At 41.7% G+C, this 20,172-nt stretch overlaps 2 protein-coding genes and 1 long non-coding RNA gene across 5 annotated transcripts in view; 2 read left to right on the top strand and 1 right to left on the bottom strand.

Annotated features, from left to right (window-relative positions):
* Nucleotides 1-1,764: 1,764 nt before the first annotated feature.
* On the top strand, nt 1,765-10,637 carry LOC132906773 (prohormone-1). Its single transcript, XM_060959283.1, has 2 exons — nt 1,765-1,879; nt 9,846-10,637. Exons 1-2 carry the CDS (start codon nt 1,769-1,771, stop codon nt 10,008-10,010), a joined length of 276 nt encoding a protein of 91 aa, XP_060815266.1. The 5' UTR covers nt 1,765-1,768; the 3' UTR covers nt 10,011-10,637.
* Nucleotides 1,793-20,172, bottom strand: part of LOC132906754 (DNA ligase 3) — a 37,193-nt gene continuing 18,813 nt past the window's right edge. Inside the window, exons 4-21 of one of the 3 annotated variants that reach the window (XM_060959243.1) lie at nt 18,541-18,779; nt 17,360-17,439; nt 17,211-17,288; nt 16,941-17,118; nt 16,708-16,863; nt 16,504-16,635; nt 16,342-16,421; nt 16,187-16,274; nt 16,037-16,114; nt 15,498-15,621; nt 15,229-15,299; nt 15,011-15,157; nt 14,440-14,940; nt 14,104-14,217; nt 13,933-14,024; nt 13,340-13,430; nt 12,577-12,747; nt 1,793-1,900 (exon numbers count right to left, since the gene is read on the bottom strand). In XM_060959243.1, the coding sequence (XP_060815226.1) occupies nt 12,601-12,747; nt 13,340-13,430; nt 13,933-14,024; nt 14,104-14,217; nt 14,440-14,940; nt 15,011-15,157; nt 15,229-15,299; nt 15,498-15,621; nt 16,037-16,114; nt 16,187-16,274; nt 16,342-16,421; nt 16,504-16,635; nt 16,708-16,863; nt 16,941-17,118; nt 17,211-17,288; nt 17,360-17,439; nt 18,541-18,779 (2,396 nt within the window). In that variant the 3' untranslated portion in view covers nt 1,793-1,900; nt 12,577-12,600. Of the gene's footprint in view, nt 1,901-10,675; nt 10,885-11,183; nt 12,221-12,576; nt 12,748-13,339; nt 13,431-13,932; nt 14,025-14,103; nt 14,218-14,439; nt 14,941-15,010; nt 15,158-15,228; nt 15,300-15,497; nt 15,622-16,036; nt 16,115-16,186; nt 16,275-16,341; nt 16,422-16,503; nt 16,636-16,707; nt 16,864-16,940; nt 17,119-17,210; nt 17,289-17,359; nt 17,440-18,540; nt 18,780-20,172 lie in introns of those variants that run through there. The other 2 variants (XM_060959241.1, XM_060959242.1) reach the window with 2 other exon arrangements.
* Nucleotides 15,629-16,112, top strand: LOC132906775 (uncharacterized). Its single transcript, XR_009658037.1, has 2 exons — nt 15,629-15,861; nt 16,018-16,112. It is a non-coding gene; the product is annotated as an uncharacterized LOC132906775 (long non-coding RNA).

Raw genomic sequence — 20,172 nt, 5'->3', positions numbered from 1 at the left:
TAATTATCGGATCTCATTGTTCTCGTCTTTTACTTTCCTCCTACGGCAACGCACGCGAGTTCAATACGAAACGACGCAACAAATATAAAGAAAGAACGGAGCATTGCTATATATTCCGTTAAAATCACTCGACACATATATGCGTATATATATTCGCAGACAGATTATACGTTTTCGAGGGAAACATGATCTTGGCGTAATTAGTTTTTCCGTAGATAGGGAAGTCGCAAGGCGTTCCTTTCTTTTTCATAGATACGTTTCATGAAAGCTTTATAGAATAAGGTACGATATACCTGCTAGACTAATAGTTTTTCCACTAATAGTTTTCTTAGAGAGAATACTGAAATGGATCGTTCGATGCATTCAAAATTCTATGATTCTATTTAAAGAATAACGCTGACTTTTATTATATACTCTTCGCGCGTCTGCCTAAAACAATGTATCTACGTTAAGTTACTTCTTCCTCGAATTGTATTTACAGACGAAAATAGGGCATCCTGTGTATCTCTAGACATTCCGATCGGTATTTCGATATTTAATTAATCGCGCAAATCGCATCACGATTCTTCACTCAGCAGCGCGAGTATTTTTAAACGGAGGCACCGTATCACTCTCGATATTTCCTCCGTTGAGTTATCGTTCTGTCAACGACAGCTAGAGCGGCTGTCGGTGCTCGTCAAGCAGAATCGAACTGTCGGCTGTACCGACGAAAGCGTCCCTCTTGTCAGGCCCAAATAAATAAAACCAACTGACAGTGGTTTTCTGACCAACCTATTTTGACACCGAGTAAAATATTCCATCAACGATCGATTTCATTCGCTTTACCAATCAGAACTCGCTGCCATATAAACTCCACCGTCTTTATCTTGCTTGCTTGCTTCCCCTAAATAAATTACTACGAAATAGAAGATGTTCTTTTTCTTACGCGCGAAAGACGGATGATCGTTCTTGAGAGAGCTACCGTCGCTTCATGTTGGTAGAAACATTTTCTAATAGATAAGACTTTCACGGTATAAAATTCTACTTTGGAGAAAAATCGCGCTGCTTGCGTTTGGAAAAAGAATTTATTAAGAATTATTATACATATGTATGTGTGCATATTCTTCACCGATCGATCGTTAGGAATGTTGCGAAAATAGACTAAACGTTGCTTTTAATTTTATAAAAGGCGCATCCACGGCAGTCGAACATTGTCTTTGATCGGGATTTTAAATCACCTGGTGTATCGACGAGCCTTTGACCCTTCGACGTTGTCGAAGATGCAATCGTTCGATTTTCTGAAACGTAATCAACACACGAAGCCGTCGTTAGATACTTTTAGAGCTTCCTATGGGGTGATACGAACGCTCGTTACTTGCACGCTATCGCGATACGTATCGAGAAAAGTTCGACGGCGTATGCATCGTTGCTTCTTATTAACAGAAATAAGTTCGCGTCATCGACAGATTCTTCGATTCGCGATAAACGTATGATTTTCGTAGAGTAAAGCGCCATAGAGCTTTTCTTCCACAACGTGCACCGATAAATGACATTCGTTTTTCTTCCTATAGCTTGGAAATTTGCCTCCGTTCGATATCGTAGGTTTATCTGTTTAACGATCTGTTTGATCTGTTCGAAAGGTCGACCAAGATCGGCGTAAACTACGTGTCGGAGAAAATAGTCGTTAACGAGTCGATCGTTAGAAGCGTTTGATTTAATACTTGCAGCAACTATGGTCCTTTCAATTAGTCGGATTAACCAGGTTTTTGTTGCAGGGCAGAGATACATCATGTCGTCGCTACGAACTGTCATATTTCTGGCCATGGTCCTGATGGTGCTGATCGACTTGTCGATAGCCCTTCCAGCCGCTGACAAGGAGAGACTTTTAAACGAGGTAGACGTAAGTAACAAAATCCGCCCCCTACGAAAAGAACAAAACTATACACGCCCGGTATAATTGATGTTTCTATCGGCGATCGCGATCAATCTTGCTTGTTAGCTTGCTAACTAATCGCGTAAACTTGTTTCTAAAATAGAGATGCATAAATGAAAGAAAATATCGTTTATAACAAGCTGCAACCTCACGCTAGACTAGAGAATACCGCGGCCGTGCTCGCTGCGACACTCGAGCGATGACAAATGTGCCTCGTTACCCTCTCACCTTGCGTTGTCCTCGATTTTATCCGCGAGAAGGACGGCAACGCTCGCCTGGAACTCGTTTCGATGGCGCGCAAAAAATATGGAACTGAACAAAAAAGACCTACCCGAAGACTAAAATTTGCACGTACGGTGTGCCAATCGCTTTGCGCGCTCGCTTTCAGCTTTTTATATTCTTTTTAAGTCGCTCTTCCATTTCTTCTCCTACTTTTCCTTCTTTTTCTCTCGTGATCTCGCCATGGACGCGACGTTATTTGCGGTCGACGAATGACGCATTTCGATCGGTTAACCGCACTTTGAAACTATTTCACTGCATCATTTAACAGCGGCTTCTCTCCGCTTCCAAATTAATTTCTTCGTCGATTAATCGGACAAATGCGATCGAGTAATCGGTATACGTAACTTTCACATCGCGATGTCGTGGTTAGCCTATTTGTCCCTGAGAATAAATAAATAAATAATTAGGATAATTATTTACAAAGCGGATCGACTGATTTCAATAATCTTGAAATATGTTATCAAAGTCAATATCGCGGACGATCTCTTCCTCTACGTGTTACCGTCGCTCGGCTTTAGTTTCCGAGATATTCGCTTCTGTCGACCGTATAATTATGATCATCGAATAATCGCTTTTTTCAATATCGTGACTAAAAGCGTTTCCAGCTTCGAATAATAATAATACAATATAGAGCTTAATATGTGAATTTTATCTGTTTTATTATTCAATACCTGAGCTTATTTCATAGTAGCGTTATTGGCCGCTTCACAGCCAAACCTAATTCATTGATTTTTCTTTCCGAATCGAGTTGGAAACGATCGTCGAAAATGCGTTAGGCTGTGCTATATGCCTGAACGAAGCGTATTTTTGCGAATATCTTGCGCTTGATTACTATAGCCGAGCCAGCGATGGTAACGCGTATAGAGAAAAATCATTTAAAACGTTGATTCCGACAACATGTTTCAAGCTCGTTGAAATCGACGAGGTCGTCCGTTTTGTAAATAATTACCATAAATAGGAAATGAGAATTTTACATCGAGCAAACAATTTCCTCGTGGGCAGATCGTACAAAAGAGAGAAGATGTAGTTTGGTAAAGAGGCAACGATTTATATTACAGTCACGCGCGTCAATACGAATGAATACCGTTCTGTCGTATACTCGTTTCGCACACCAGGCACACGGATGGCGACAGTGACAGCAAACCGTCCTTTTTTCAATACGAAGGACTCCTCTTATTATGCCAAGTGTTGCCCTCCACGTATTCGATATATTCGATATTTCCAGAGGGCTCCGAGAGAATGTTAATAATCGGACCTATCCTTGGCCAACGAAAGGTTCACTCAACGATCGATAATGAAATTTCCACAATTTCCGAACGATGTCGGAGACTAAAACGCGTTACTCTTCGAAACCTTTATCCTAGCTTACTTGGAGCCGAGTTTCCGGTTTTAAAATCCGACGAAATTCGGATCAAAGTCGATTACTTTTAATTTGAAATATGGATCTACGAGTAGTTGCAGTGGCTCACGAAAATACTCGAATACGCACCAGAAAAATCTTCTCTGAATATATTCGAGATAGTACGAAAGCTTTTGAACCTTCGCTGTCGCTATAACGAAACATTAGTGTTCATAGTAGTATTTGAGTACCGTTGAAGTGATCGCCACTTCTAAGAAACATAAAAGATAAAGACTTAGAAAAAACGAAGCTGGCACCCCGCTGGGGGTAGCCACCCACATGCTATATTTATTTTTATTTTATTTTTTTGTCCTTCAGGATAAATTGTAAAAAACCAAAATAAAATATAAAAAAAAAGAAAAAAAAAAACTTCTAAGAAAACTACATCTGGTCTTCGGTTTTCCCAAGCGCTAAGGTCGTCGATAGCGCATAGACAAAAGAATGCGTCGATGACAGACCATAAGCGGTACACGTGCGACGTTGGCTTCAGGGTTCTTTTAGTCTCAGGGTAACATTGCTAGCGTGAGGATCTGGACATTTTGTACCTTAATATTCACGATATATATACTTACAATACCTTACAATTTACCCACGCGTTTCTTTAATTCCACATACACCGAATAGCCTTAACAAGTACCAATATGAAAATACATATGCAAGCTACAAGACATTTGCTGCAAACATATGCTTATTGCTAGCTTATTGTTAGTTATAGAAAAATTAAAAGTTAGTATACGACACGAACGATAGTCTTAACGTGCGATTGCTGCTAATGATCTCGCACTAAATATTGTAGCTTATTAATAACGAATAATTGACTGCTCAAATACTCTAATTAATTAAATACTTTCAATAAATATCTCAAATTTCAGCGATGTAATCGCGACAGTCGCGTCTCGTTACGTTACTAGTGAGATTTAAAAATGTTTTCCAATGGATAAAAGATTTCTAAAAGTGTTGGAATACATCCGTGAGCTACTGTAACCCGGATTTCAATGAAACATAATGCAATTCCGCGACTCGGTTCTGCTGACGTAACTTTTATCGAGCGTGAGCGAGTTGGTGAATATAAGAACGGCTACGTCGAGCCATCCGAAATGAAAAGGATAATCGGATGAGAAACATGGGTAGGGCGAAAAAGGTAGAAAACGCTAGTGGTTGAAAAGGAAGCGAGAAACCTGTTGCTCGGTCCCTATTCCAGCGTGTAAGCGACTGCTTGACAAATTCAATTTATTTATAGCTGTTTCGCGAAATGTCGCGTTAGTTTCGTTTCCAAGGCTGTGCAAACTGTCGACTCGGTCGCGTTTTGCCAAGACAGATACGCGTTTGTTAGCTGTGAAACTACTTAGTTTCTTCGCGAGAGTTCCTCGCGCTCAACTTTCCAATCGTTTCGATTTTCCTCGTTTCCTTCGATCCCAGAGCGACGGATTATATATAGGCGCGTGTATCGAAGACCGTGACGTGGCTGTAATGGCAATTTTAATTCCAGGTTCTATTAATTCGGAATTTCCACCGGTTAATGTTACCACGCAGGTTCGAACACAAACGACGTTAAGTGCGCAATTAACGCTATCTCTGATAATCCATAGATACGGTCTAATCGCGCGCGTCCTCAGGATGGTCAAAGACAAAGCCGCTTACCACGACAGTCGCATAGTTTCAAAGCACGTTGTCGTCCGGAATTTCAACGACAAGAAATAGCTACATATTAGGCGAGATTATAACTCATATACAAGATGTTCCCGAACTGCTGGTACATACGATGAGGAGGAGAATCTACGTTTTTTCCTAGAGAGCTTCGTTATCGAGAAAATCGAGTTTGTAAATTTGTCAAGTATGCTCGAACCTGGCTAAAACCCGGCTGAACAAGAGTAAATAAGCAACGGAATGTTGTTCCACGAGTGAAAAGAATCGAAGGACGTAGGATAACATTTTTTCGTTTCCTTTTCGAGAAAAGTAAATTCGACTTTCTAACGTATTTAACGATTAAAATTTATTCTCTTCAATGTTTCATTTTATGTATTTCGCTTCTTTTCGCATGTAGAATAACCTTCTGCTCGTTGTATACTCGTATCTAGTCTGTTAACCAAATTTAAGTACATTTGACAAATCCATAAAAGATATAACTTAGAAAAAACGAAGCTGGCACCCCGCTGGGGGTAGCCACCCACATGCTATATTTATTTTTATTTTATTTTTTTTCACCAATAAGATATAACACTTTACCAAATGTCCATAAGGACAAATTGTAAAAAAACCAAAATAAAATAAAAAATTTTTTTTTTCTCCAGTTGAAAAAAAAAATTGACAAATCTTGAAACTGGATTTCTTGAAAAACGAAGCGCCGTTTGAACAAATTTTATTCCATATTTTCCACTTGTTTCTTCACTCACGATCTTCTTTCGGTTTCTATCACTGGTTCGCTAACAGCCTGAGTACAGTAGCCGAATAAGAACGTAAAAGTGAGCATGAAGCGGTTGTTTCTTATGAAAAAAATAAGAATATATCGCGTATTACGTGTAATTTACTCCGCTTTGTCGGGCTACGGAAAATATCTTCCACTTTTAGAAAACGATACGAGACAAAGGATTATTCGCCGGGCAATTTCTTTCCACGTATCTGCGTACTTACTATACACGGAAGAATTCTCGATCTCCGTAATTGGCACAAATGTTATTCGTAATCCCGTCTTACAATGTCGATGCGGCTCGATCGAATTTACGATTTAATAATACCAATTTCACGTTTCACCTTTCACAACGGTACATCCTTGTCCGTCGCGATGACAGCTAAACGATTGCACGTTTATAGATACTCGGATTAAATTCGATCGAACCATCGGTCGAGTTTCAAGATTTGAACGTGCTTAGATAAACTGTAAATACGATTCGCACGAGGTAAAGAACGTCGATTCCCTGGAGAAAACTAATCGTCGACGGAGGAAAGAAATATTCGCGCTGTTAAACGCGACTTTTGTGAAACGTTTCCAAACGAACGACTGCAGCTTAAGATTTCAATATGCCTTTACTACTGGCTACTATTTCAAAGCGACAAATTAAATTTCTTCTCCGCTGCAAATACAAGAGGGTCGTTAGGATAGAAGCGTGCGGAGAAACGAAAAAAGAACCGTATGTCCTTCGCAACGGATTACAAAGCTAATTGCCAAGCGAAACGAAATTACGTTTGTCGATGTATCGGGACCTTGCTCTTTTCTCTCGTCCTATAAACGTGCAGCAGTTTGCCATGTTGTTCCAAGAACACTTGTCCTAGAAATTATACATATTACTCTTAAACTCGATTAGAGGACCGAGGGTTTGTTCGTCCGTTATGAATCACAACGACAGCGACGTAGATACGTCGCGCGAGGGTTTAGTTTGCAGCATTACGGGATTCAGCGATGCCGATGTTCATCTCGAAACGGAAAACGCGAAGATCTTCGAAGCATTACATCGGTATTAAATGAAAACGCTACGCGAAGATGTTTCATCCGTACTACCTTATCCGGGCTTTCCACAACTATCGTATAAAGTACAAACGCGACGCTCGCACAAAGTCCTGTTGCGTAACTCTTATCTACACGTTTGAATTGCAAATAAGCTATCGCGTACCACGCGCCATGCCTCGTTCAACAACAGGTTCATTCGTTTAAGCAGTTATATCGCACGAGGAATTTCCCGTAACTCGACATTAGCATACGTATGTTACGGGGAAATGAACATCGGAGATGAGCAGATATCGTGCGAAATAACGGCATCTCCCATCGATAAGAATTTATTCCTTCCTTTTCTCCAAAGCAGATCATTCCGTGCAAAAAGAGCTCGAACAATACAGTTACTCGTTCTTCGATTCCCTTGCCATGTCGTCTCTAGCAGTCGGAGTTCGCTCAGGCTCGAACGACGGTGTCTCGCCTAATACGTTTCTTCGATGAACTTTTTTCCAAAGGAAGACGAGTTTCACGAGCAGCGTATGTTCGTTCCAGCGTCGCTGGAAATCGACACGGAGCTCTTTGCGAATCTTTTCCGGCGGACTGTCCTTACAGAGGAATCGCGGAATATCAAAAATCGGTTTCCGTCCGCGACGACTTTTCGAGCTCCGCCATGGAGAGGAGCAACGATAAAGAACGGTGGTTCGTTCGACGGAAGGCTGATAAATTTGCGGCTGATCCGATAATCGATAGCGCGGCAACGGCAATCCGATTTCACTTAGCGTCCGGTTGTCCGTCGCGAACGCTGATTCAACAACTTTATAAACGTCGAGTTAAACGTTCTCCTGCCGCGATAGACGCGTTCTTCTTTCTTTCCGTTTGTTCGTTAATTTTTAATCATTCACTCCTACAAATTGCTATTTCATCTTTCGAAGCGCGCACAAACGTTTAAACGAGAAACGCTTCGGTATGGGATAATTAAACTCCTCTCTCTCGCTATATTCACGCTTACCACGCTATCTCTCTCGATTCTTTCTAAATATCTTTGTTTACTTACGTATTCAGACTACAACCATCGCGTTTTACTTGCATCCCTCCTATCCTGAATCGAATACATGCGTTATCCTGCTTCAACGACATTACGCTCCGTTGATTTCTCGCACATTTTCCCAACTAAAAAAGGAAAAAAGAGCCGCGCGAGAGAGAAAAAAGGCTCGTGTTCAACGAAGCCATAGCGTTATCCAGGCGTATTTTTTAAACGATTCCCCGATGTTCTCTAACGCCACGAAATTCTTTTGAACGTAAATAAAACCGCGTTAGCTTTAAGAGCATTATTATCCATTAACGTTGCTTTTTCCGATGGTAACGCGAAAGATCGCGAAATATATCGGGGTCAAAACGACGTCACAGGGGTAGGATGCACTCCCCCTTTTTTTTTTTTTTTTGACTTCCGATGCGCGCCATTACGGCCAATGAAATTTGTTTCGTTTCGCTCGCACGACCCATATAATCGATGTTCATCGAACCGTAGCTTTGGTCTTTCTGAAAAAGTCGATGCTACGAAAGTCAGATATTAGAAATAACGACGTTTAACACGTCCAACAACATTCCAATAACTTGAAGCATTTTTCCTTCGAGATTGCTAGTTACGCGATCGAGAGTTTTCCTTTTCCTCTTTTTTTTTTTTTTTTTTTTTTTTGCATGCTGGGAAATATACACGTGTACGACTATTCCTGAGCAGCGTGAACGCAGAGTGAACACGAAGATTTAGTGTACGATACATGTAATAAAGCTATTTTTCAAAATTTGCGACGTCTCTGTTTGCTCGAGATAGTCAGAAAAAGATTTCACGTGTACGTATCGGATTAACCGCGGTATCCGCAAAAATTCACGGCAGCGAGACTATCATAAACTTTGGTTTAACGAAAATTTTATGTGTTTTTCGTATGGCGGAAAAATCATGAAATTTGTATCAACATTGACGATAAATATTCGATCTGTTCGCGACGTACTCGATTAAAGAGTATGTGTATTTTCGTCCAGTCGCGATCGCGTTGAGGCGCGTCAACGGGAGTCGTAAATTCCCGTTACGATTATACGAATCGACATTATTTCTTTTGGGATAATAGGGGTGTTTGTTGTTGAATATAACTGGAGTCTACAGTTATATAATATAAATATATTTACACCATATTATAACACTTGGAACGTAGACAGAAATGATTTGACTTCGTCGTGTCGGAAAGTACAATGATCGACCCGACGGTTGATAGAGTTGGCGCGTCGAATGCCGAGAACTTGTTAGAATAGTAGACTTGACTGCCCGATGAGCGAAAGAACAGTAGAGTTGACTGTCCGAGGAGTGTAAGAGCAGTAGACTTGACTGTCCGAGGAGCGTAAGAGTAGTAACCGACTCATCTCGTACGATTTAGGAGGAAAGCTCGACGTGGGTGTACCCTTTTTGAACTAAGAACGCGGATTCGTTGTTTTCGGTAGAAAAGCGAGGGTAACGATCCGCGATGCCCATTAGTTATAGCCAATGTTAATAAACAAAATACGAGGAGAAAGTGTCCTGCGGATGTGGCTCATGGGTGTCCTTGTTCCTGGGAAAAACCAGCTATTTCGCTGTAATTAGCAAGAGCGTGCAAGAAACCCAAGGACCGTTCAAAGGATCATCCATAAACCGAAAATACTTATGCGAATAGAAGTTAAGCTAAAAAGATTCGGATGATGGTGGTTCCTTGGGTTTATTGCGGGTCAGTGCCCCGAGAGGTACGTCGCATGGACCAGTATGATTTTTCGAGACCTAGCGAAAGCGTGTGTTTCAGCTGGTGGACGACGATGGAAGTATCGAGACTGCTCTGATCAATTACCTGTTTACGAAGCAAATCGTGAAACGGCTTCGAAATCAGCTGGACATCGGGGATCTTCAGCGTAAACGCAGCTACTGGAAACAGTGCGCTTTCAACGCGGTCTCCTGCTTCGGAAAATAAAACGTCCAGCTAACTCGACGACCGCCATCGTGCTTTCTTCTTCTTCTTCTACTTTCTTCTTCTCCTCCACCTATATCTCTCTTGTCCAGTGGTAACTTTTAAATAGTCGAGTGTAGCTCGACGAACACGAACCTGGTTCTAGTTGCGAACTTACATCCGCGCATATCCCGCTTCCGCTGATCTTCAATGACATGATATGATGTCAATGATACCAAAACTCTAATCATATCTCTATTAAGAAGCGAATCGTTTGTTCCTATCGCGCTTGAAATTTGAATCGTCCAATGGAATTTCATTAAAAAAAAAAAAAGAAAAAAGCACGAGGAAAAGATTTGGAAATGTAGCGGATGTAAATTAGCACCGAGTTTTCGCAATATATTGTATTCGATATTAAGAAAGAAAATGGTAGATTAGATGTTATCGAGATTATATATTCTCGCGATATAGCGATCGGCCACCTCGCATTTTTATTCTTCGTAAATAGACTTTACGATTTATTTCGTTGTTCGATGGTGGAGTGGAATGTATCGCTACGTTCTTGTAAATCAAATTTTACGTTTATGAACACGGTGGCTGTAATCATTAATGGAAAAAGTTCAATAAAGAATTTATTTCTGTTGTATGCAATCGCCCGCCAGCTAAAATGAATAATAAAACGAGTCACGCTCGCTTCCAATAACTCCTTTATTCCGAATACACCTGACAGCTGCCGTTATAACTTTATTATTATAGCTGATAAAAAATTTACAATTTCATTTCAACGTATAAAACTCGTCGCATTCTTTCGCAAGAATAATCCATTCCGAGCGACACCAAACCGATCCGAAAATAGAGACACATGCTGATACGGATGTCGCAAATGAATGTGGAGAACCTGCGAACGCAAAGCAAATAATATAGACATCCACGCGAAACGAAAGACAGATATGTCAAAGGTAAGTCGATACGGATTTATCTACAGCGGTATTTCTGCTACAAACTAAGATTCTCCTCAAACGTTTCTTTGGTGAATTACTCAACTCGCGTCTCCGCGTAATTATACAATCGTCGGAGGTTCCCTTTCTTTGCAATTAAGATCGTTTCCAAGTCTCTGGTTTTATCAGAGTGCAGAATATCGATAAGATGTAAGAAGCTAAGTAAATGCACCGTCGGCCATAAATATTAAGAAACGCATAGGAAATTTTACTTTATTTATATTATAAAACGCGTATACGAAGAACAAAGTAACAGATTCATAATAAAATACCTTGAAGACAGAAACAGCGAGAAGCATACAATTTGTACTACGTATCAGCTTATGATCGACGATGCATACGTACCAGGTATGTAAGTATGAAACTGGAATGTAAATATGAGACTGGAATTTTTATATGGAAAATTCACGTTTATTGTATGAAAATGATTAAAAATATTTTATTCCAAGTATCGGACGGAGCCAAGTCTGGTGAGTAAACCGCGTGCAAAAGTATCTCCCAACTGAACGCTTCGATCGTTTCCTTGACCGGTTTTGCTGTATGCGATGGTGCATTATCATTCAGCAAAATTACTTCGTGTTGCCTTTTTTGATATTCTGGTCATTTTTCACGCAAAGCTTGATTCAAATCGATCATTTGTCGTCGGTAGCGCTCAGTATTAACGTTTTCGCCAGGTTTTAACAGCTCGTAATAGATCACACCCTTCTGATCCCACCAAACACAGAGCATCGTCTTCCGTCCATAGCGATTTGGTCTTGTAGTCGATGTCGATGGTTCGCCTGGAGCTACCCATGATCTTTTACGCTTAGGATTCTCAAAATGTATCCACTTTTCATCGCCAGTCACAATTCGGTGGAGAAATGACTTTCTTCCGTATCTGGCGAGTAGCATTTCGCAAGTGGTTTTTCGGTTTTCCTGCTGTCTTTCATTCGGTTCACGTGGAACCTATTTTCCCACCTTCTGGATCTTTCCCATGGTTTTCAAACGTACGGAGACGGCTTTTCGTGTCACGTTTAATCGATCAGCGAGTTGTTGTTGCGTTTGAGCGTCATCCTCGTCCAACGATGCTTGCAATTCGTTGTCTTGAAACTTTTTCGGTGGTCTTCCACGTCCTTCGTTCCTCGCATCAAAATTGCCACTTGTGAATTTTTTAAACCACTCAAAGCACTGTGATTTACCAAGAGCATGCTCACCGTAAGCTTCGACAAGCATTCCATGCGATTCTGCAGCAGTTTTCTTCAAATGGTAACAGAAAATCAATACTGTCCGCAAATCGTAGTTTCCAGGCACAAAATTCGACATGTTCAACGCTAGTGCAAACTATGCTGTTGTATGAAACTCGTATTGTTGTAAGTCGAAAATGTTTGTGAGATGTCAACAAAGACTTTTGGCATCAATGACGCAGTTTAGTGATAACTACATTATCAGCTAGGGCCATTTATAGGCAAATTCCGGTTTCATGCTTACAGATATGGAATTATAAAGTACGATTGTAAATCAGATGGAAAGAACAAAGGTTTCGAATTTGTTCCGCGATCATCCGTTCGAGTTCGTTTGCAACTACCGAGAACAAAACGAGAAATATGACTCACGGTATAAAAAATAGAACCTGCACATCACCGATGTAAACAGGGGCAAGAACAGTAATCGGCGATCAGTTCTACCGCATGCTCTTCCGTTTCTTGAATCTCGCAAGCCGAGACAACTGCCTCTACCCAAGAGAAGCTTACGTGTCTTGCAGTCTTTGATACGTCCTCAAACTCCTGAAAAATGGAAGGATCAAGGTGAACGCAAGGAACATCGTGATTGCGAGATTAGCGTTCGTGTTTGCTGGCGGATGTGGGGAAATCGTATTCGACAGGCGACGGAAGATTATCGGTGGCAAGCGACACGAGCAATTGGCGCCTACGGTTAACGGAATCGACAACTTGCACAAGTCTGAAGCCGCTTAATGCCGACGCTAGCACGCGGAAATGGTGCCGCTATGTTAACCAACTTTAATTCCGTTATCGAGAGCCTGCTCGTTCGATCGATTTAAAACTCGTCCATTAACCACGCGATCGAAAACGCACTTTCCCCGCTGCTTCCAGTTTGGCCAGGAAAGTGGTAAAGCGCGTTCCAAACGATATCTTTCTTTTTCCTGAAAGATGATACGTTGGAAGATGATCTATGCGATGATGAACTCGCATAGAAATTGTAATTTGTTTTCCGCCGAGAAACACTGCGGTAGCTCGCTGTGGAAATGTCTGTCGAAGCAACGTTCGAAACAGTCGAGCTAGTTTGGACAAATTGCCCTAAACGGAGCAACTTCTCCGGAAACATAAAACATAAAACGTCGAAATCCGTTATACTTACGCGCACAAGGGATGACGGAATCTCCTTGGAAGAATGGACCACGTACATGGCCCCGGATCTCTCTTGATCGTTCAACACCTTGGCCCCGAGACTAAAGTGAATTTTACAGTGCTTAAGGAAATTTACTACTGGATTTTTACTACTGGAAAGTTATAGTGAAAAGGTGGCGTTAAGAAGACCGCGACGATTCGCGACCCGTTTCTCGCGAGGGACCCTACAAGATAATCGACTTGGTTTCTTTCTCGCGATACGGTCGTTAAGCGACTCGTCTACTTTAAATCCGCCTGAGGGGAGTATGAGCCGCGCTAAGACACGAAAGAGAGCCTCGTGTTCCATTTTCCTGCCCTGCTACTTGTTAACTCTGCTTCTCCCCGAGGTGTTATCTATGAGTTTTCTATGGAATGCAACTCGTTTCATAGTGGATTGCTGCGTCCACCTCAAAGTAATTAAAAATCCTCCCTTAAGTCGTAGCGGAACGTAATCGAGTCTGATCGATCAGGTCGAACTCTAATTTCGTGGACGGTTTTTGTTTCCAAAGACGGATCGACGAGGAAAGGGACCCTCGTAAAAGACTACGTTGCGTAAAAGGATACGTTTTGAGTAACTTGCGAATGTCCTCTCGCTTGCTTTTTGTAAAACCTGACGCCAAACTGACTGGCGCGCCCTTTAAAATACTCTTAGATGTCTGTCAATTAGAAAATAGTTTTATCACGTTTCAATCTTCGTTAAAAGTTAAAATTGTATTTTACCAGCAAATTACGTACCAATTCGTTATCCGTTAGATTACATAATGGTTTCGCATTCGACGGAAGTCCGTTTTCTGGCTTTCGTCCCTCGATCCAATTTAGTGGAATTCCCGTGGCAGAATATTCTATGTACTATAAATAAACATGTACAGTAAGTTGGAATAAATCAGCCGAAAATGTATCAAATTATATGAAACGAGCATCGATGAAGTATTGTAGCTTGGTACTAAAATTTCCAAAATTTCAAGAGTTTTAAAAATTGAACAAAACGCAGTTAGCTACTTTGGCTTGTGAATCTTATTTAAATAAGGTAAGAGTAATTGCTCGTTAATTGATACAAAGTTGAAAACACACATCCTTATTTACGAAAGCATAAAATTCTGCTTGTTCCGCGTCCTTTTGATCCGAGACATCGGTTCCTTCGCTGCTGCATACTCTTTCGTTCGTTCTTTTGCTAGTATCGGCTCTTGCGCGATTAGAGGTGGCTTTTGATTTTGCGGGAGATTTGTTCGGAGAAGAATTCTTCTTGATCGATTTGAAGTCGTCGTTTCTTTTCAACGGAGACTTTAATTTTCTTTCCTGTTTCGCCTGTGCATTTGGTAAGGGATCCTGTCTGGTTGTCTTATCGTCACCTTCCTCCTTATGGTCAGAGGTCGAAGACAAAAGAAGGCTAAGATCTATCGACTCGGAACTCTGCTTGAAAAGACGTCGCAAATCGTTCAAGGTAGTAGCGGAAGACCAATCTTTATCAGAACGAATACGCGTTACCCGTGGAAATCTAATACTAATACCGTCAGCTGTGTGAACACCTTGATTGGTAAATTCTGCCCCCGTTATTTCCCACACTGGCTGTTTCTAAAATACGTAAAGGAAGATATCGATACACATGCTTTCAGTTGAGAATCGAACCAAGTCGAGCAAGTACCTTTGGATCCTTTGCGACAAAGTCAGGAATCATTGGTTTATTAGCGCGCAACCAGGACGGTACTTTCGCCGGATCTTTACCTATTTTTATCATATCGAGTTCATCCTGAAGCATGACTAAGGTCGCGTCGTCGTGACCGGTGTGTACCTGCACGTACGATCAATTTCCAAATACAATTTTCGAAATTCCTTATCGTTGCACAGTATGCGTTTCCTTACTTTTGTTACCGTTACCCAGGTGTCACGATCTTCGTCGTAGCAGCCCATCAGGAATACTGACATCATACCGCCTGGAGATACGGAACGTATAAAAGAAAAATTGAATATAGAAATAATGTACGAAACGACATGGTTATTCAAAATATAGTAACTGTTCTAATATTCGATAAGTGATAAAATTTATTCTTTAAAACACGAATTTGCATAGATATTCGTAATCTAGATATTATAGAGGAAAATTCATGGTAGAACAAACAGATGGTACAAACCTTTGTTTCCCGTGCCGTACCATGCGCCAAGCACAACGAGATCTGCGTTATCGGCCATCGCACCATCGTATAAATAATCCTTTTTTACCTTCAACCAATGTCTTTTACCCGGTTCGTATTTGCTCTGTAAATGATCACGCGTTAGCATTGCTTCATCTCAACTATCGCACGAGTTACGATCACACACGCGTTACGAAACTCCAAGAATCGACAATGAAAGTATAAAAAAGATAATAAATTATTATTATTAATTATGTTAGGAAAGCTGCTATTTGAACGCAATTCTCATCCATGGTAAATCAAGAAACGATGATAAAGCAGCAACGCACTTTATAAGAAAATGTTCTATCTTCGTACTTACAAGGTTCATAAAAGATATAACTTAGAAAACACGAAGCTGGCACCCCGCTGGGGGTAGCCACCCACATGCTATATTTATTTTTATTTTATTTTTATTTTTTTTGTCCTTCAAGACAAATTGTAAAAACCAAAATAAAAAAAAAAGAAAAAAACTTACAAGGTTACAATGCGATACATACGTGGATGTCCTTAAGCACCAATCCTTCCAGGCCCATTTTAAGAACCCTGGCAATCATTTCTGCCAAGTCTTGAGATTTCTGTAAATGGTTGTTACTGCTTTACAATTTGTATCTTTGTGCGAAAAAATCGAAGGTCATGCGATCACTTACATAGACTTCTTTGATTTCTGACAGCATTATCCTGTTCGGTATCTCCGTCATACTTTCTCTTAAAATTCGTCTTCGTTCCATCATGGATCTGCGCATAGCGAAAGACTGCGATTACTTTAAACCGGAGGGAAACGAATTAAATTCGTTCGACTTACTTATGCAACAAAACGACACCGTTATAATAGATACAGTCAAAGACAAATAGACAGGCATTGGCATCCTTGAATTCGGCTTTCTGGAAAGCGAAACGACAGATAGAACTTCAAGAATAGGATTCTCGAGAAGATCGTAGTACCATTGTCAACGAATAGTCGAACCTTATGAATGCCTAAGGTACCAAAGGGCAATGGTTGGCCAGTTTTCGTATCTATCATGAGGATCTCGGAATCTAGAATCAAATCATCGCCGTCTGGAAAGGCTTTCGGAATATAATTCTTGAAGAGGTTCACCTGGAACGAAAAAAGGCACATGTACATTTTGCGAATAAGAAAGTCGAGAGACAAACGCAACGGAATATTTACTTTATGAGGGAGCACCGGTTTTAAGGACCTGCTGAAATACCGAAATTCGTTTCCCTTCTTATGCACTTGGACCCGTTCTCCGTCGTATTTCACTTCGGCCAGCATTCCATTCGGGCATTTCTTCATCGCCATTTCCACGGATTTGCAAGCCTCCGCCTGTTCAGGTTTAGACGTTAGGCTCCGACGTTTTGCAACGCTACTGCCACGTTTTAAGGCGGCATGCAACAGCTTACCAACATCGGTAAGACAGGTGTCATCAGCGAGAGCGTAATCTCGACGTTGGAAGAGGGACCCGGCGACGAAGACGGTTTATCGAATTTCCAGGATCCTCGCCAACATCGTTCGACCACGCTGTCCAAGTCCCTGGACGTTTGAAAGGCTTTGTACGCGTCGTCGTGTACCGCGGCCAAACTGCAAACGTATCGACAAAAAACGGAAAATATCATCGATCGCCGCTTGATCGTCTCGTTTACGGCACAACTATTTATACGCTATAGACTCACATATGTTTCGGACCAGCGTTTATCCTTAGATCGTGCTTGATCAGCCGGATGATCATCTTTAGATCGCCTGCGGTGCATCTGGAGAACAAGTTACAGTTTGCCTTCTATAAATGAAAATACAACGGAAGCGGGCAATGCAAATAATTTACCTGGAAACGATCGAACGAAAGTGACGAATCTGCTCGTCCTCCTTAGTTAAAAACGACAACTGCTGCAGGAACTCGTCCACCTGAATAAAAAGGATTTCGCTCGATCGATATGGCGACGATAATGACTAACTTTTACGAAATAGTTTGGCTATTTTATAGGACAAATCCTAGAAGAGATAGAAAGTAAACCAAGATTTACTTTTGGCGAGTAAAATCTGGAAATAAAATCTGGAAATTCGAAATTTGGCCGAGAATCGGGAATTCCGGTTGGTAATCCAACTGGTTTTCGATAATCCTGAAGACGTCAAAATTCCCCTGCAGAACGAACCTCCGTGCAATTTAATCACGTAGAGAAAGAGATCGATCGAACGAAAGTGACGAATCTGCTCGTCCTCCTTAGTTAAAAACGACAACTGCTGCAGGAACTCGTCCACCCGAATAAAAAGGATTTCGCTCGATCGATATGGCGAGGATAATGTCTAATTTTTAGGAAATAGTTTGGCTACTTTATAGAACAAATCCTACGCGAGATGGAAGGTTTACTTTTGGCACGTAAAATCTGAAAATCCGAAATTTTGCCGAGAATCGGGAATTCCGGTTGGTAATCCAACTGGTTTTCGATAATCCTGGAAACGTCAAAAGAATTCCCCTGCCGAACGAACCTCCGTGCAATTTAATCACGTAGAGATAGAGATCGATCGACGCTGAGGGAGAACCGCCTCTTATTTCGACGCGAGTAAATTCCGTTTTGTCTTTATCCCGTTTATTCCAGTGTCGTTTAATGTGGTGAAGTACGTCGTCGAAAAAGAGAAGGAGGAAAGGTAGCTTGAGAAAAAATTAAACGACGCCTACAAAGAGGCGTTCAATTTTAAGCATCTCCTTTTTTTCCTTCCTTTCCTCCCTCCTTTCTCTCAATTTGTCTACCATGGGAAAAAAAACAGGCTCGTTGCCCCATTTGTTTTTCCACCGTCGCAAATTATAAAGATAACGCACAGTCTCTCTTTATCCCCGAGAATTTATCTCCAACGTCTCATCCACAGGCTTTCCGCGATTATACAGCGGCACGTGTCTACATCTACGATGAAACATCGTTCCGAATATCTTCCCGTGCGGAAAAAGTTGGCAAATTATCCGATACATCGATACAAATTTCAACCAAAATATAGCACAGATTCTATTACCTCTTGAATCGTAAGCACGCTTTTTACAGCTGGTTTTAAAGCTACGCTCTTTTCAAAAAACACCCGAATGGTCTCGCTCACGTCCCCTTGCTCCAGATGCTCCAACATCTCGTCCTCGTCCTGAAGCAGGATACGAGAGAACAGCTTCACCAATTGTTTGCTCTGCAAGTTGTATATCCTCTTCACTGCCCCCGGAAGCAGCATTCGGCACCACAGCTTTACGTCGCTGTTGAAACCATCTGAAACGAAGACGACAAGTTTACGCTGTACGATTATAAATACGAGTATCGTTCGTCGAAGGATCTTGACAAATTTTACTTTACTCGGTATTTTACGTATAACACGAGTGAAATAATAGATTTACGATAAAGTAACCGTTCGAGCAAGTCTTGGTGGTTTCGATCTCGAAGGACGCGTATCTCGCAGGTAGCCAATACTCAGGTGCGAAGGTCGGAAGCCGCAGATCGCTTCCGTCCAAGTTCACAAGCACTGACCAGTACAAGATTGGAGAAAAGTGTTGTTTTCTGGTGAATGGAATCTTAATAGGATGCGGTAAGATGAAATTCTATGAAAAATACAGTGGTCTTAAAGCTGCGTGCGCTATCGTTGAATAGGCAAAGTTCGAAGTACGAAATCGCGGAACGGTAGAAAGACGAAATCGAATCCAATTGAACGCAGTCCGATAGAATATCCGCGATCAGCTTGGCGGTTATCGAACGCAGCTATCGCCTCGTAACTTTCCACTGTGTCGTTGCAGCCCGATGCGCCGACGGTTCTCGTTCGCGTTCCCTTCTTCCCTTCTTCCCTAACGGTGACAGACGGCAGCTCGTTGACGTTTCGTTAGAAGGATCGTTCGCTCGTTCGCAGTCGAGAAACACCTGTGTATAGTCGATGTATCCGAGTGGAAAGGAACGCCATTCGCAAACCGCGAGAAGGACGCAGACAGACGAAGAGAGAAGAAATCGGAGCGGAGAAGCGAAGGATCGAAAGACGAACGCGTCGCATCTTTTCGATTAAGAACACCGATGAGAATGCGCTTCGTGGAAAATTCAGCGACGACCTCCTTTGCGTCCAAGACTAGATCATCGGCAAAATTGCGAACGAATTGCGACGAATAAATAGCGGGCTCCGTTACAGTCGCAATCGTTATCGCGCACCCACCAGTCCCCGCGATGTATGTGTACTTCCGGCGCGTAGCTTATCGTGCGATACCTTGATTCTTTTCATCGCGACTCCTCTTCCGATATTGTTCCTCGATCGCCGTCAACATAAGCGAAAACTCCGTTAGCCGATATTCGCCTATGGTTAAGTTGGTCGGCATCGTCTCGCAACCTCTGTGTATGTTGGAACTGCAAACGTGTTCGAGTCGTGTGTTTCGTAACGTGTACGAATTGAATTTTAGCAGCACAGTCACAGAAATTAATTAGAGATCCAACGCGCGAGTCCCTGATCTTTGTGCCCCGGTTTATCATCGAAATAAGTAGCCTATAAAAATATGAAATTATCGCAGTGTTTACGTTGCGTGAGCACGCGATACGCGATGCACCTTATTGCGAGACGATCCTCGCGTAACGGCTTATCGACGATTCATTGGTCAACAACGGTACACACCTCTTCCAGGCTCGTCGACCG

This window comes from Bombus pascuorum, chromosome 5 (assembly GCF_905332965.1).
Source record: "Bombus pascuorum chromosome 5, iyBomPasc1.1, whole genome shotgun sequence".
In the NCBI taxonomy this organism is placed as follows: Eukaryota; Metazoa; Arthropoda; class Insecta; order Hymenoptera; family Apidae; genus Bombus; species Bombus pascuorum.
This window is presented reverse-complemented; position numbering and strand designations above follow the sequence as displayed.